We start from the raw sequence: 13,760 nt of genomic DNA on the forward strand, positions 1-13,760 counted from the left end.
CCCAGGCACCGGTGGGGAGCCCAGGAGTGGCTCTCGACTGATGAAGTGCCAGGACACTCGGGTTTCCCTGTGGCAGCCTCAGCCTAAGCATGGCCCAGTTCCACCAGCTGATTTGTATGTGAAATGAGGAGGGGATTGGGATGGGTGAAAATACCCCAGCTTCCCCAAATGCAGGTTTTGCACCCCAAAAAAGGTAAAATAAAAATCAACAGCACATTTCTGTCGCTGGTCTCTCCCAAACACCCTCCTACACTGATGTAGCAGCCCCAGGAGGATGGTATTATGCTGTTAGATTGGAGGAGAAACTAAGGTACAAGTGGCTTTTGCATTTCCCCAGCTGAGAAGGGCTTTGCTGCCAGAGAGGACAGGCAGCCCAGCAGGCAGGCAGGCAGGCAGGGTGGCAGCACTGCCAGCTGTGCCCTGTCAGGCTGCAGTGCAGGGGCCAGGGCTGGCCCACTCTCACCGGCTGCAGGAATTTTGCTCCACTGCCAACTCCAGACAAATCCCTTTTATTTGCTTGTGCAGGTTTCGATGCTGTAAGTGCATTGTCTGAGCCAGCTCTCAAGAGAAAGAGGGAGCAAAGAAAAAACAAGGGAAGGAGAGCAGCACAACACCTGAGCTGCCAGCCTCATCGTATCCTGCCTGCTCCTGCCTGGGGACTGGCCAATTCCTTCCTCCTGGGATCTGGTTTCCCGGCATAGCTCTGGACCTTCCTGGATCTGGGACTGGGTAGCTGGGAGCCATTTGGCCCACAGGGAGGCTTTGAGTCTCAAAAGTCCTTTAAATACTCCTGGGTTCAGGGGCAAAGCACCCCCTGAGTGGGAGCTCAGCCCTGTGATGCCTGTAGGAAGGGTTCCTGCCAGCCCTCTCCAGACATTGAGCAAAACACTGTGCTTCCTTCCCACCCTCCCCAAAAAGGATGATTTGCTCTAAAGCAACAGGTCTGGGAGGCAGGCAGGTTTTCTTTAAAAATGGAGCATTTCCAGTGAAAACAGGAGCCTCCCTGTCCTTCCCCAGCCAGGCACAGAGCTGCTGTGCCCCCGCCGTGCTGGCAGGTCTATTGTCACCGTGTGTCATGGGGCACAGGACCCTGGGATGAAGACAGGCAGAGGCAGGATGGGACCTGAACTGATGGGTGCAAAGAGCCAGCCTGATGCTTCCCCACTGCACAGGGGATGGTCTGCTGGGGACCCCTGTCGCCATGCGGGGTGAGAGGGGCAGGACCCATGCCAGGACCAGCTGTGAGCACCAGGATGGGCAGGAGGGCTCCTCAACCCAAGCACCCTCACAACAGACAAGGTAGCATCCACAATGTTTGCACCCTCCCTCACCCCCAGAATAATCCTTGTGGATACAGGACAGTCACCTGGTCTGTGTCGGCTTTGACCTACGTGTATATTTTAACTAACATTAACTGAAATGGCAAAGTAAAGAGCTACTTGGAAGGGAAAACATGAAGTCAGTTAAAAAAGGCCAAAGTGTTTCTGATCACATGGGTGGCTGGGCCAACGCTGTCCAGGGGAACAAAGACAGCACTGAAAACCGCAAGTGTCTGGTTTCCTCAAATCACTACTTTTCTGGTTAAAAACAAACCGGGAAGGAAGGATGTTTCAGCAGCAAGTTCCCCAGGTCCTGGGGAGAAGCCCAGCTGTCCCTGCCTTGAGGGACACAGTTTGGCCCTGGGGGTGACACAGTGGGTGTCCCAACCAGGTCCCAGCCCTCCACTCTGGCTTCCCTAAAACGTTTTGCACAGGAATGAGATGCCCCTGCCCTGGCCTCCCTCTCCCTGGGGGCTGCCTCCACCCCCAGCACCAAGTCCTTGTCACATACAGCATGGCTGTCACCATAGCATCCCACCTGCCACCATGTCCCTGCACAGTGCCAGAGGACAGACCTACCCTGCCCCAGGCAGAGCTGCCCCTGGTCCCAAATATGTGCCACCAACCAGCCAGCATCCCTTCCCCGAGCACCCCAAAGGGATGTGTCACCCTGTCCCCCACCCCCAAAAAAAGAGGCTGCTGTGCCAGGACTGTCCAGAGAAAGAGGTTTAGGCTGGGGTGTGCTTGCTCTGGAGATGTCCCCAATCCCCAGGAATGGTCACCGTGGGTAAGGTGATCTCTCCAGCTGGACATCCAGTCTCCTGGCTAGTAATAGTCCTCCTCACTCCCCCCGTAGTCCTCAGGCATCGTGCGGGGCTTCGGCAGGGAAAAGTCTGTTAGGTTGAGCTGGTCTGAAACAGCAGAGCAGGGACCATGTGACGTTGCCCTTCCCCACCATGACCAAAGCCAAACCGTGCATGGCAGCTTGCTGGGGCATCCCCAGCACAGCCCTATGCACGGGCAGCTCCCACCGTACCAGTGCACCCTGCCCAAACATCCCCTCCCTCGTCCCCATGAGATCAGGGGGACAAGAACATGGTGCTCACCCGGTGTGAAGACAGTCAGGCTGGCTAATGCAACCACCTCCCCGACCCTGTTCCTGGCGAAGCAGCGGTAGGTGCCTTCATCCGTCACCCGCACACCCTGGATCTGGAGCCAGCCCGTTACTTCGTATTTCTGGGGGCCACCTCTGAACTGCAAGAAGGGGTGGATTTTGGTTAGCACTGGGGTAAGGAAAGCCCAGTGTGGGGCTGGAATGGATGGGAAGGGGGATGTAACCCTAGGGAACCTGTCCCCCCACCTAAGTACCACTCTGGGGGCAGGCGCAGACCCCTGGATGCAGGTCTTCCCTCTTCCCACTACCCAGGGGAGGTGGGGGGAACGGGCATCTTTTTTCCCCTGGGAGGGCCTGAGAGGCCTGTTTTGAGGAGGACCCCACAAATGTGCCCCGGACTCCCTGGTGTGCCCCCAGTGCCACCGGCATCCCTGAATGTTGGGAGGATGCCAGGGTCAGTGCTCTGCAGCGTGGCTGAAGCAAGGGGCCATCTGTGCTGCTGGCACACTGCTGGGATGGTCTGGGGGTTCGGGGTCATGCTGGGAGCAGCACAGCCAGGGATGGGACAAGGCAGGGCAGGGGAAGCAGCTGAGCTGCACAGGCAGACTGGCAGCACGGGAGGACCAGGACCCTGCAAACTCTGCCAGGGCCTTCACAAAGGGAACAGCCAGCCCAGAACAGCTCAGAGAAGCCCTGAGTCCTCCATTTCAGCAGGCAGCAAGGTCCCAGGACTGGTCTGGCACCAACCATGCTATTTTCTGTTTGTCCCCAGCAAGAAATAACATCTTTCTGACCCAGCTGGGCTGCAGCTGTGTTTGCAGGCTGCTATTATGGTGCGGTGACAGGGGTGGAGGACAGCCGAGTCTCCTCCAGCCAGGCAGGGTAGCCCTGCTTGGGGTGAAGATCCTTGGCTGGACCCTGCATCAGGGTGTGGGGTGATACGAAGGTCAGAAATATGGAGGGGGACCAGCACATCACCTTGCAATGGTGGTGTGTCCCAAGTGCTCCCCTGGATCTCCCTATGCATCCCATGCTCCCCACCAATGCCTGACTGGTGCACAGTCCCTGTGCCTCTGCCCACACCCTCTAATAGCTGGGTACACCCAGCTGGGCGCTATATTTGTGGCCGGCCACAGGCAGGATGCTGAACCCTGGGTGTGCCAGCCCTGGGAGGGGGGCTCTGCTCTGAGCAGCAGGCAGAAAAGGGCAGGGGCAGCCTGCATCTGCTGGTGGGAGCAGAGGATAACCCAGGCTGGAAGGGGCCTCAGGAGGTCTCCTCTGGCCCTGCTGGCGGGGCTGCAAGTGAAGACAGCAGGCAGAGCAAACTAAAGGCAGGGAGGTGGGGAACTGCCTGCTGCAGGACTCTTCAGGTCCTAAAAAATATTCATAAGCTCAAAAACTACTAGAGAAAATTGCAGAGGAGAGCTACGCTGATAGCTCCTACCACCAAGACACCAGCCCTGGCTCAGCCAGTCCTCATGGTGTGCAGGGTCTAGTCACTCCTTCTCATCCCCAGGCATCCAGGCTTAGCCACCCCCAGAGGATGACCATCCTCAGGTCTGGTTGCCCACAATCTCTGGGTCACCCCAGGGCCACGTCCGATGCCATAGGCATACCACTCACCTGGACAGAGATGTGGGGGTCATCTCCAGGCAGCAGCATCTCTGTGCCATCCTTCCTCCACTCAATGGATGCCATGGGGTAGGCGAAGACCTCACAGCCAAAGATGACATCCTGCCCGGTGATGTTCCATGTGTCAAAGGGAGGAGAGGTGATCTGGGGCTCTGGGGAGAAGCGACAGGAGAGCAGGATGGCCTTAGAAGAGGTCCTACCCTTGCAAGCCCCGTGGGCTCTCCTGGGCTGGTCTGAGCTGGTCTCCTCTGGGGTGGGAGCATTTGGCTCATGTAAAGATGCTGGGCCCTTTCCCATGCTCCTCTCCTCTTCCACCCATGACAGACCCTCACCTTGCCCCAGAACATGGTCCCTCCTTGCAGCCAGGACTGGGGGCTTCCTCCCCAGCCTCCCTGGACCATGAGGGGTTGCCATCCCTCCTGGTCTTGCTTTTCCCACCTGCACAGTGATGCTCAGGGACACACAGGCAGTGGGAACAGTTCAATAACAGCAACGCTACAAAGCAAAGCTCTCCTGCACAACTGGGGCACACTCCTGCTGCAGGGGAAAGGCTGAGGGGCACTCATCCAGCCCAAGGCTGGTGGGGATGAACTTCCAGCCGAACAAGGCCTCTGCCAGCGATTAAGGGAGCCAGCAGGTCCCTAGAAGGATGGAGTGAGGACCAGCCTTCCTGCCCACACTTGCTCCAGGATCTGGCCTATTGCATGAGCCAGAGGTTAAGGGAAGGCCTCCACCTCCAAATATACCTGGGGTAAAAAACTCAAGGACATGATGATCTACAGAAAATAAAGTCAACCTTGAGGCCCCTCAGGCTGCGGTGACAGCACTGGGCAACCTGTGTGGACTGGACGGGCTGGGACATGCTCTCCCCACCACTGCCTGCTCCCCCAGACCTCCACTGGGTTTTAAATGGAAGATGGAAATCATGCAGCCAAGTCAAGCTGACCCAGGTTTCCATTTGCAGGAGGCAGCCGCATTTCTCAGGAGCGCCAGGCCAGTGTGAACCCAGTACTGCCGCCAAGATTTCGCTAACAATTCCCTGGAACTTCCTCATCTGCTCCAGCAGGACTTGCTGTTTCCCATAAACCCCACTCCCACTTGGCAAAGCCATTCCCCGACGTCTCCAGGTGCCAGATCCACAGGGGCTGCCCCAGAGTAGCAGAGCCGGGGGACCTCGAGGAGAGGGACCCCAGAGGGCGGGTACTCTGCACCCAGCCTCTGGTGCTGCCATGTTACTGCAGATGCTGCGTGTTTGCTGACAAGTGAAATGTTTAAACCAGACTCCCTTGCTATCCCTTCCCAAGAGGTAAAAGCCTCCATCCCGCTGCCTGCACAGCCATTCCTGGGGCACTACCTGACTCGCAGGGACCCTCATGGGCCACGGTGAGGTTGGAGTCGGGGTGGGCACGGGCGACCTCCAGGAACCTGCAGATCTGGGCATAGGTTTTGCCGTCGGAGCCGCAGAGGGCCAGGTGGGAGATGCAGGTGCACTGGGGCTCGGGCACCTCTCCATGCCGCAGGTCCCCGGCATCCAGCCGGCACTCCAGGTGCTCCCCGCACTTGCCGTAGAAGTGATTGGTGTTGTCCAGGTCACAGATCTGTCCCTCCAGGTTGGCACATTCCCAGCAGCAGTCGCAGGCATCCCGCACCGTGCCAGCCAGGCACCCACGTGGTGCCGGGCACTCCTCTGGCTGGCACTCAGCACAGCCCTCCCCTTCCTCCAACAGCCGCTGCCAGCCCCGCTGGAGGTAGTCAGAGGTGCTGGGAAAAGCCTGGCCCAGCTGGAGCGAAGCCCAGTGCAAGGAGAGCAAGGAAAGCATGAGGCAGGAGGAGCTTAGGGTCTTGGCTTCAGACATCCTTATGGCAGCTCCTCTATCCTGGTCCCACCATCACTTGGACAGGGATCTCCAGCACTGCTCTGGCCTCCCTGGCTAGAACCAAGGAGCCATCCTGGCCTGCGAGGAGGGAGGACGTGTGTTACCAGTGCAGAGAGCATCTCCCACCCCTCTGGCTCCCAGCTGGTTTGCCCTGAGAGGCAGTGCTGCATGATGTGAAGGGGAGGGTTGGTCCCAGCCCCCCTTGCCAGCCCTGCAGCCACATCCTTCCCACCCTGGGGCTCCCCAACCAGCTCCTGCCCTGAGATGCTGACCATCCTCCAGTGGGATGGGGCTGCTGACCCCAAGCCCACCAGGTTTTATCCTTCTTCCCTGGCAGACCGGCAGGCATAGTCCAGCCTGCTCAGACCCCACTGTGGCATGGGGAGCAACAGGGCTGGTGGGGGGCCTGGACAGGCTGCTCCACACTGTCATGACTCAGCTGGTTTGTACCCTCCTGCTCCTCACCTCCTCTCAGGAAGCTGCTCTCAAGCCAGATGCCCCTTTCCTTTCCCCATCCCTTTGCAAGACTCACAAGCGCCTTTTCTTCCCGCACCATCCAGCCAAGCACAGTGGAGTGGCTGATCCTGCAGACAAGGGGCACTTTCCATGCTGGAGGCAGCTGGCGGAGAGGAGCCGAGCCAGAAGGATGCTCCCGGTCACACCTGGCTTTTGTCCTCCTCCCCTCCCTGTGTTGTAACCCCTCTTTTTAGGCACCACCTGCCTGAGCAGGGGAAAAAAACACTCCCCAAGAAACCTTTGTGATCCCCTCAATTATCACACAGGCAACTGAGGCTGAGCACGGGGGAACTCAGCACACACGTCAGCAATCAGTAGACTGGCAGCAGGCCCAGTGTCGTCATCCTGTACTGACACAGCAGGGTCCCTGTCCCCAGACCCCAAGCCTTTATTAGCCCCCAGCCCTGGGTAAACAGGGAGGCTCATCTGCACTGGGCTTCCCGTCTTTGCTGGGGGAACACATAGGGTCTCGGAACCTGTCCCCAGAGGGGGTGACAATGAACTAAACCGCTTTGCGAACACCTCCCTGGGCCCCTGGTTACACCCTGGCTGCCTCCCCTGAGATGGAGTGAAATTATGGCCCCCTGTACTAGGGCCACCCAGCATGGGTGAGCGGGGCTGGGGAGGGGACCCAGGTGGCGGGGCTGCCCCCTCCCCTCCTGCTGGGAACAGCACCGAAGGGCGGGGTGCAGCCCGGAGGGCTGCACCCCGCAGATCCCCCCACCCTCTGGAGCTCACGCAGCCCAGAGCTGGAGTGGGGTGGTGGGGCTGGCCAGGTCAGTGCGTTACACACACGCAACCCCAGGATAACAAACTGCAAAGCTTTGACCCGTTTACCGAAGATCATCGAGCCCCCCCGGGGTGGAAAGAGGCAGGAGGTCCCTGTGCCAGAGCCCCCCCTCCAGCCCTCCCTACCCCGGGCTGTACGGAGCAAGGCTCCAGCCCCCGATGGATGTGGGGGGCCACGGAAGGGGGGGGGGATAACTGCAAAGTTGGTTTCTGGCTCCTCAAGTGCGGGGTCCTGGCTGAGTCCTGGGAAGGGGCACGGGGTCCCCCGAAAGCCACCCCGCCATATGCCGCCACTTACCGGAGGTGCCGGGGAGCAGTTTCGGGGGGCCGCGGGCGGGCGGGCGCCGGTGCGCAGTGGCCGTGAGGCTGCTGGCCCCCGGCTGCTCCGGCACCCGCCGTGATGTCAGCGAAACGTGAGTCCCCCCGCCCCTCTCCGGGCCCGCTGCCCACCCCTGGACTGGGACCCGGCCTGGCCGGCACCCCTTCCCTGCCGGGGTCCCGCCACCCACTGCACCCCGGGCTCTGCCGCTCCGACCCGCCAACACCGGCACCTCCCCGCGGACCCCGACACTGGGGTCACCCTAAGCCGTGTGTGGGGACCTGGGATGATGCTCAGCTCCATCCATGGGGCAGATGGAGATGAGGGTGGGGGGCAGAGACCAGCTCTGCAGAGGCCCGTGGGGACAAGTGAATGGGAGGGAAAAAGCCTGGGGCAGGCATGGCCGGGGAAGTGGGCAAAAGCATCTCTCAACCTGTAATTTGGGTGGGAAATAGGCTGAACCACTGAGCAGCTCTTGTAATTAAACAGAGAGCTAATTCCTGGGGTACATCTGCACTTACCCCACCCCAGGAGCCAGGTACAAAGCAGGTATTGGGGTGCAAGCAATGCCATTACCTTGGCTGGAGTGGAGCTGTTGGAAGCAGTGGTGGGGCTGCTCCATGCCACAGCAGTGCAAAACCTGCACAGGACTGGGGTTCCAGAGCCCCCTGGCAAGCTGCCTTGCTGCTTCCTGCCTCAGTTTCCCTGGCCGTGAAAAACAGGGCACTTGGCATGCCTTTGCAGCACAAACACACCATGTATTTGCATCTTGCTCCCACCACTGTGCTAGGGCATCCCACAGCCCGTTCCCCTCCTCCAGGCAAGGAATTTGTGGGATTTGCTTCCCCGGTGAAGCTCAGGCAAAGCAAATTCATCGCAGGACCCCTTGGAGGATCTGGTTTCCTTCACCACACTGCAAAAATCTGCTTTTGCTTTCCAACACCCTTCTGTAAATTCGTTCCGGGCTCCAGGGCTTTTGCTTGGTCACGTTGAGAATCCAGCCATGGCTAACAATGGAAAATGCGCCAGGATTCAGCTCCCCCTAAATCCGCCTTTGCCAGCCAGACCCCCCCCTCCAGCCCTGCACCGTAGAGGGGGGTTTCCTGCCAGCTCTGCCTTCAGGCTCGCCTCCTGCTCCCCCTCCGCGGCCCCCAGCCCCTTGGCTCAGGGCTGCCTCCCTTCCCGGTTCCCCTTGCCCAGCCCATCGAGTGCACTCCCAGCATGCAGCAAGTTTTTGGGCCATGCATCCATGAGTCCCCCAGCAGCTGGGGCTGCAGCTGCTTTGGGAGCAGGGAAAAAGTCGCAGCTGGGGGGTGTGTGTGGGAGGTTTTCCTACATGCACCCCCCAGAGCTGGTTCACAGTCTGAGCAAAGAGGGGACAAGCTGTAGGTGACCCAGCCAGGGGTGCTGAGCCTCCTAGGCTGTCCCCGCCATGCCCCACTTCCCCGCCTTGGGATGAGGCATCGCCTGTGCCCTTGGGCATCCCTGTGCCAAGCGTACTCTCGCCTGCTCCTACCCCACACAGGGAGCAAAGCAGTGGGGCAAGTCTGGCCCCAGATGCCACCTTCAGCCCACACAGCTCTGGGCCGGCACAGAAACAGAGCCAGCACTTAAATCCCAGGCACTTCTGGAAAGTGGGGTCAGTCATGGTTCCTCATTGTTTTTTTCTCTTGCTCTTGGCAGGGGGACGAGGGACAGGCCCCAGTATTGCTGTCCTTCCTCACACATGAGGAGCCCAGTCCTGGCTCCTTCACCCATGTGCCATGGTCCTGACGCCTGGCATGTCCTTGTCCCCATGGGGTTACCATGGCCTCTGGGTGGCTGGATTCACCCAAGCATTGCTGCAGCATCTGCCACTGGTGAGGCAGGGAGAGGCCACATCTCCAGACAGAGATCCCCTGGCCAGGGGTGAAATCCAGCCACAGATGTGAGCAGGGAAAGCTTCAGCAGTGGTGCAACACAACCCAACGCCTGGAAGCCATGGGCAGTGCAGTGCAGCACAGCTAAACAAGATGGAGCTCAAACCTGGCAGGTAATTAAACCTCCTGCTTAATGAGACTACTGAATGTGCTAATAAATAGTAGCAGCCATGAATGAAGGGTGGAAGATCTGACGTGTGCTTAAGAAGGAGTTGTGCTCAATCACACCTCAATTCAGTCAGTGTGGCCCCCAGCTGCAACCAGGCCTTGTGGCTTTGGTTGCTGGGAGCAGATCTGGGGGGGGGAAAAGGGTGATTGCAGCCCTGCGTGGTCTGGCACTGGGGTAAATCATATTTCTGGCTCCCCACCCGAGCTGGCCAGTTATCCCGCCTTTCTCCTCACTTGCCCCAAGACCAGTGAGGCTCCTGAAATTTCAGGGCTTTGAAGGTGCAGCAAGCCTCAAGCACCACAACCCCCTCCTCCCACCCTGGTACGTTGCTCTCCATCACCATTTCCCCCCTGTGATGGTCCCCTTGGAGCCAGGAGCCTGTGGGTGCTCCCAGCAGACCCACAGCCATAGCACCCCTCCAGAGCTCTGGCATCAGGATGTGCCCCTGATGGCAGAGCTGTCACAGCTGGTCCAGGGTGCCTCACTGACCACCCCCCCACGCAGCACCAGGCTGATCTCCTGGTCCACCCCACAGGGATCTGGGGCTTCCAGCAGTCGAGGCCAAGGAGGAAAACCCAGCCTGGAAAAAAAAACTCTGAGCCAAGAGATTCAACACACATCATATCAGGGAGGCGTAACAGGGATTGGAATATGGGTTATGTCACAGCAGAAGCAAATGTCACTGGGAGATGCTGGGGCAGGGGGTGCTGCCAGCACACTGCTGGGTCTCTCATTCTTGTAATAAACAAAATCTCCCTCGTTTCAGCTCAAACCCACTGCTCATCTCCATTTCCTGCTCTTCTGAGCAGCCTGACACAGCCAGGAGCCCTCCAGCTCAGCCCAAGGCCACGCAGCTCTCAGGGGTCCCAGCCATGTCCCAAGGGTCCACTGCGGGGACAAGGGACAGGCAGCAGGCAGGTCCCTCCTGCCTGTGTGCCAGGCAGGACCCGCGCTGGGAAGCGGCCAGGCTCAGGTTTCTCCAGAGCAAATTCCTCCCAAGAACAAACTCGTCAGCAAATTCTTGGGGAAACGGTTGCAGCTGTGAGCAGGAGGGACAGGGGGCTCTCAGGCCGACCTCGAGGCGCAGTGGCCGGGTGGCAAGGGGTGCTGGGGTCCCCAGGCTGTCCCCGGCCGGAGAATGCTGGGCCCCTTCTCCCGCAGGGGCTGGAGCCGCGGCTCGGCGGGGCCGGATGCCGCTCGGCTCCTTCCCCGCAGGAATCCCCCGCTTTCGCCACGGTTTTTCCACCAGCTCCATCCAAAAGCAGGTCATATAACCCGGGGCCAGGAACCAAATGGGCGATGAGGACTGCCTTCCCGGGGGTGCGCCCCCTCTGCCCGCCACCCCCCGGGCTGACACAGCCCTGCCAACTTTGACACCTCGGGGTCGGCTTAGCAGGGTTCCCACCGCCCCGAGACATGCCGGACTCCCCCCGCACCCCTGACTCCGCAGCAGACAGAAGCACCCCCTCAGCGCCCCCCCGCACCGCCTGAGGGGCTGGCCCGGCAAAGAGCGACAGAGAGGTGCAGGCAGGCGGTGCAGGCAGGAGGCTGGGGGGTCTCTGCTGCCACCTCCAGGGCACTGCTGGCCTTGTCCCCGTCCCCTTGCTGTGATACTCTGTCCGTGTACCTGGGCCTGCAGATCCTGGAGCAATGCACGGCCACCTCAGTGTCCCCATCTCCCTGCACCCCCAAACAAGCCTCCCCCTCCATGAGCCCACCGTAGGGAACCCCTGCCGCAACGTAGTGTCTTGAGGGGCTTTAGGACCCTCCTGGGGTGCCGGGAACCTCTGCCTAGCCTGTCCTGGGTGCATGGGGCTGCACAGCCCCCCAGCTGGGATGGGTACTCCAGAGGGTGCTGCCAGCTCAGTGGCACAGTACCCTGTGCCTGCTGCCCCCTTTGCCACCCTCCCTTTCCCCAGGCTCCAGCAGTACCGGGACGCAGCCAGGGAAGGTGACCCACTGGCAGCGTCCCGGCACCCCCTGCCACTGGGGAGGGAAAGCCTGCCCACCCCCCCTGCAAGAGGCTGCCCATTTCCAGGCGTCATTAAAGAGCAATTAGCTGGAAATTAAGCTGAGAACAAGTATTGATTAGCTCATTAAGGCTGGGGGAGCCGGCTGTGGCGGTAGGAATTGCTGCTGCTTGCCCTCATTATGGGCAAGGTTAAAGCTTGCGGTTGGGCAGCTCATTAAAAATGCGAAGGACCAATCGATGTCCCCGGTCCAGCACCACCCAGCACCCCAGGGACACCCGGCTGCTGCCTTTTGGGGACTGGCCTGTGACCTCTGGGATGAGCTGGTTCAGGAAGGGACCAAGCATTCTTGCTCCCTGGCATCCACTGCTGCATCCTGGGCTCTACTGCAGAGGCAGCAGCGTTGCCTTTGGGCTTGTCAACCCCTCAAAACTCACCAGCCCAGAGGTGATCATTCTATTCCCCCCAACCAAGGGACCCACGGAGCAGGTCTCTCCTAGCCTAGTGAAGTCACTGAGTCCATGGTTTCTCAGCAGTGATGCCAGCCCCAGGAGCGAACAACCAGCACGGTTGGTTTGCAGGGCAGCACCTCAGACCTGCTCCCCACCAGAGCTGAGTTTTTCAGGTCTCAGCCTAGCAGTGCCAGCTTGTATGGGTGTGGGGCAGGCCAAAGAGCATCTCAGGGGTGGGATGAAAGCAGCTGGGGATGCAGGGACCCACGAAAGCCACCCAGAGACTGCAGCAGTGCACTGCTCTGCCACCCTGCCTTGCACCCTGGCCCTACAGCTCTGGGGGCTGTAGGGGTGAGCTCGGACTCTGCCTGGCCATCTGGCCAGACCCAGCCACCCTGAGCCCCTGTGTCTCCAGTCTCCTGTCCCCTCTGGTGTCCCTCCAATCCCCATCTCTGCCTCTTGTGGCCATTGGCAGCTCAGGGCCAGCTCCCAGCTGGTGTATGCACGGAGGGTGTCCCTGCACAGGCTGGGGGTGGGGCTGGTGTCATCATTATTTTTGTTTTCTTTGCACTGCCCTGGAAATATATTGTATTCTCAGCTAATCCCGTTCAATTACACCACAATAAAACACATAATAAAAATGTAATTCATTTTTCCTGAGCGCTCCATCTCCCTGTGTCTTGGCAAGCTATTAAAAATTTGTCTTCATTTTTCTGGCAAGAGCCTTGTACCTTTTCATCTTTAATTTATGAGAGCAGAATAGCTACTGACAAGCCCTTATTGCGTGGCGAGGGGCTGCATTATTTATAAGCCGCCAATGGCTGGCTCAGGGGAGATATTTGCAATATGCTGGGGCTGGCAGAAGGAGGGGGACAGATCCCTGACGCACCTGTCCCAGTCCACTCCACCACCCTGGGTGGGTGCTGGGTGCAGGTGTCCTCCTGGCTGCCCCCAGGGGAAGCATCCCCTGCAAGGCCTCTGCCAGCCCTGCCCTTCAGGGAAGTTATGACACAGGGTGGCTCTGGGCTGCCTGGTCCTTATCTTGCCGGCTGCTGCATCTGCCCATCTTTGGCTTTGCAGCGACCCTGCCCCAGCTCAGCACAGGGGCCCTGCAGAGCCTGATTGCCTCCATCCCTCCTCTCCTGGCACAAACATCCATTGCTCCTTCTGACTGCCCTGGTCTGTGGGTGACACAGCCGCTCTCTGCAGGCTTGCCAGAGTCCCATGACAGCAGCGACGTGCTCTCCAATAACTGTGCATAGAAAGAGGGATAAAAATATCCTTGCTGGAGAGGGAGGCGCAGGCCTGGGGCTGGGATTGAGGCAGAGTGTCCTGTGAGTGGGCTGCAAGAGGGGGTGGGAGCATGGGCAGAGCCGGGGGACGCTCCAGTCTCTCCAAACCAGCAGCATCCAGGGCAGCAGCTTAGCAGAGCCCTCTGTGCGGTGGCGAGGTGCAAAGCCCTTGGTGCTAAAAAAAGACCTCCTGACAGCTGGATGAGCTTAACCACACACTGAGCCAGCCAGCGCCGCTGCAAAGGCAGCAAGCTGGAAAACAGGGAGCAGTGCCCAGTTCCAGGGGGTACAGGGGGCATGCCGGCAGCCCACCTGCCCACCCTCCTGCTCCCATCCTCACCCTGAAGGCAGTCCCTTTCTACCATACACAAATTGGCAAGCAACGTGCTTTT

The 13,760-nt window shown here is 59.6% G+C and overlaps 1 protein-coding gene across 1 annotated transcript; it reads right to left on the reverse strand.

Annotated features, from left to right (window-relative positions):
- Positions 1-493: 493 nt before the first annotated feature.
- KAZALD1 (Kazal type serine peptidase inhibitor domain 1) lies at positions 494-7,641 on the reverse strand. The gene is made up of 5 exons (XM_075107523.1): positions 7,546-7,641; positions 5,420-6,020; positions 4,057-4,217; positions 2,426-2,573; positions 494-2,230 (listed from the first exon to the last, which is right to left on the reverse strand). The coding sequence occupies exons 2-5, from the start codon at positions 5,919-5,921 to the stop codon at positions 2,145-2,147; spliced, it is 897 nt and encodes a 298-aa protein (XP_074963624.1). The 5' UTR covers positions 5,922-6,020; positions 7,546-7,641; the 3' UTR covers positions 494-2,144.
- Between the last annotated feature and the right edge of the window lie 6,119 nt (positions 7,642-13,760).

This window comes from Phalacrocorax aristotelis, chromosome 12 (genome assembly GCF_949628215.1).
Source record: "Phalacrocorax aristotelis chromosome 12, bGulAri2.1, whole genome shotgun sequence".
Classification (NCBI taxonomy): Eukaryota; Metazoa; Chordata; class Aves; order Suliformes; family Phalacrocoracidae; genus Phalacrocorax; species Phalacrocorax aristotelis.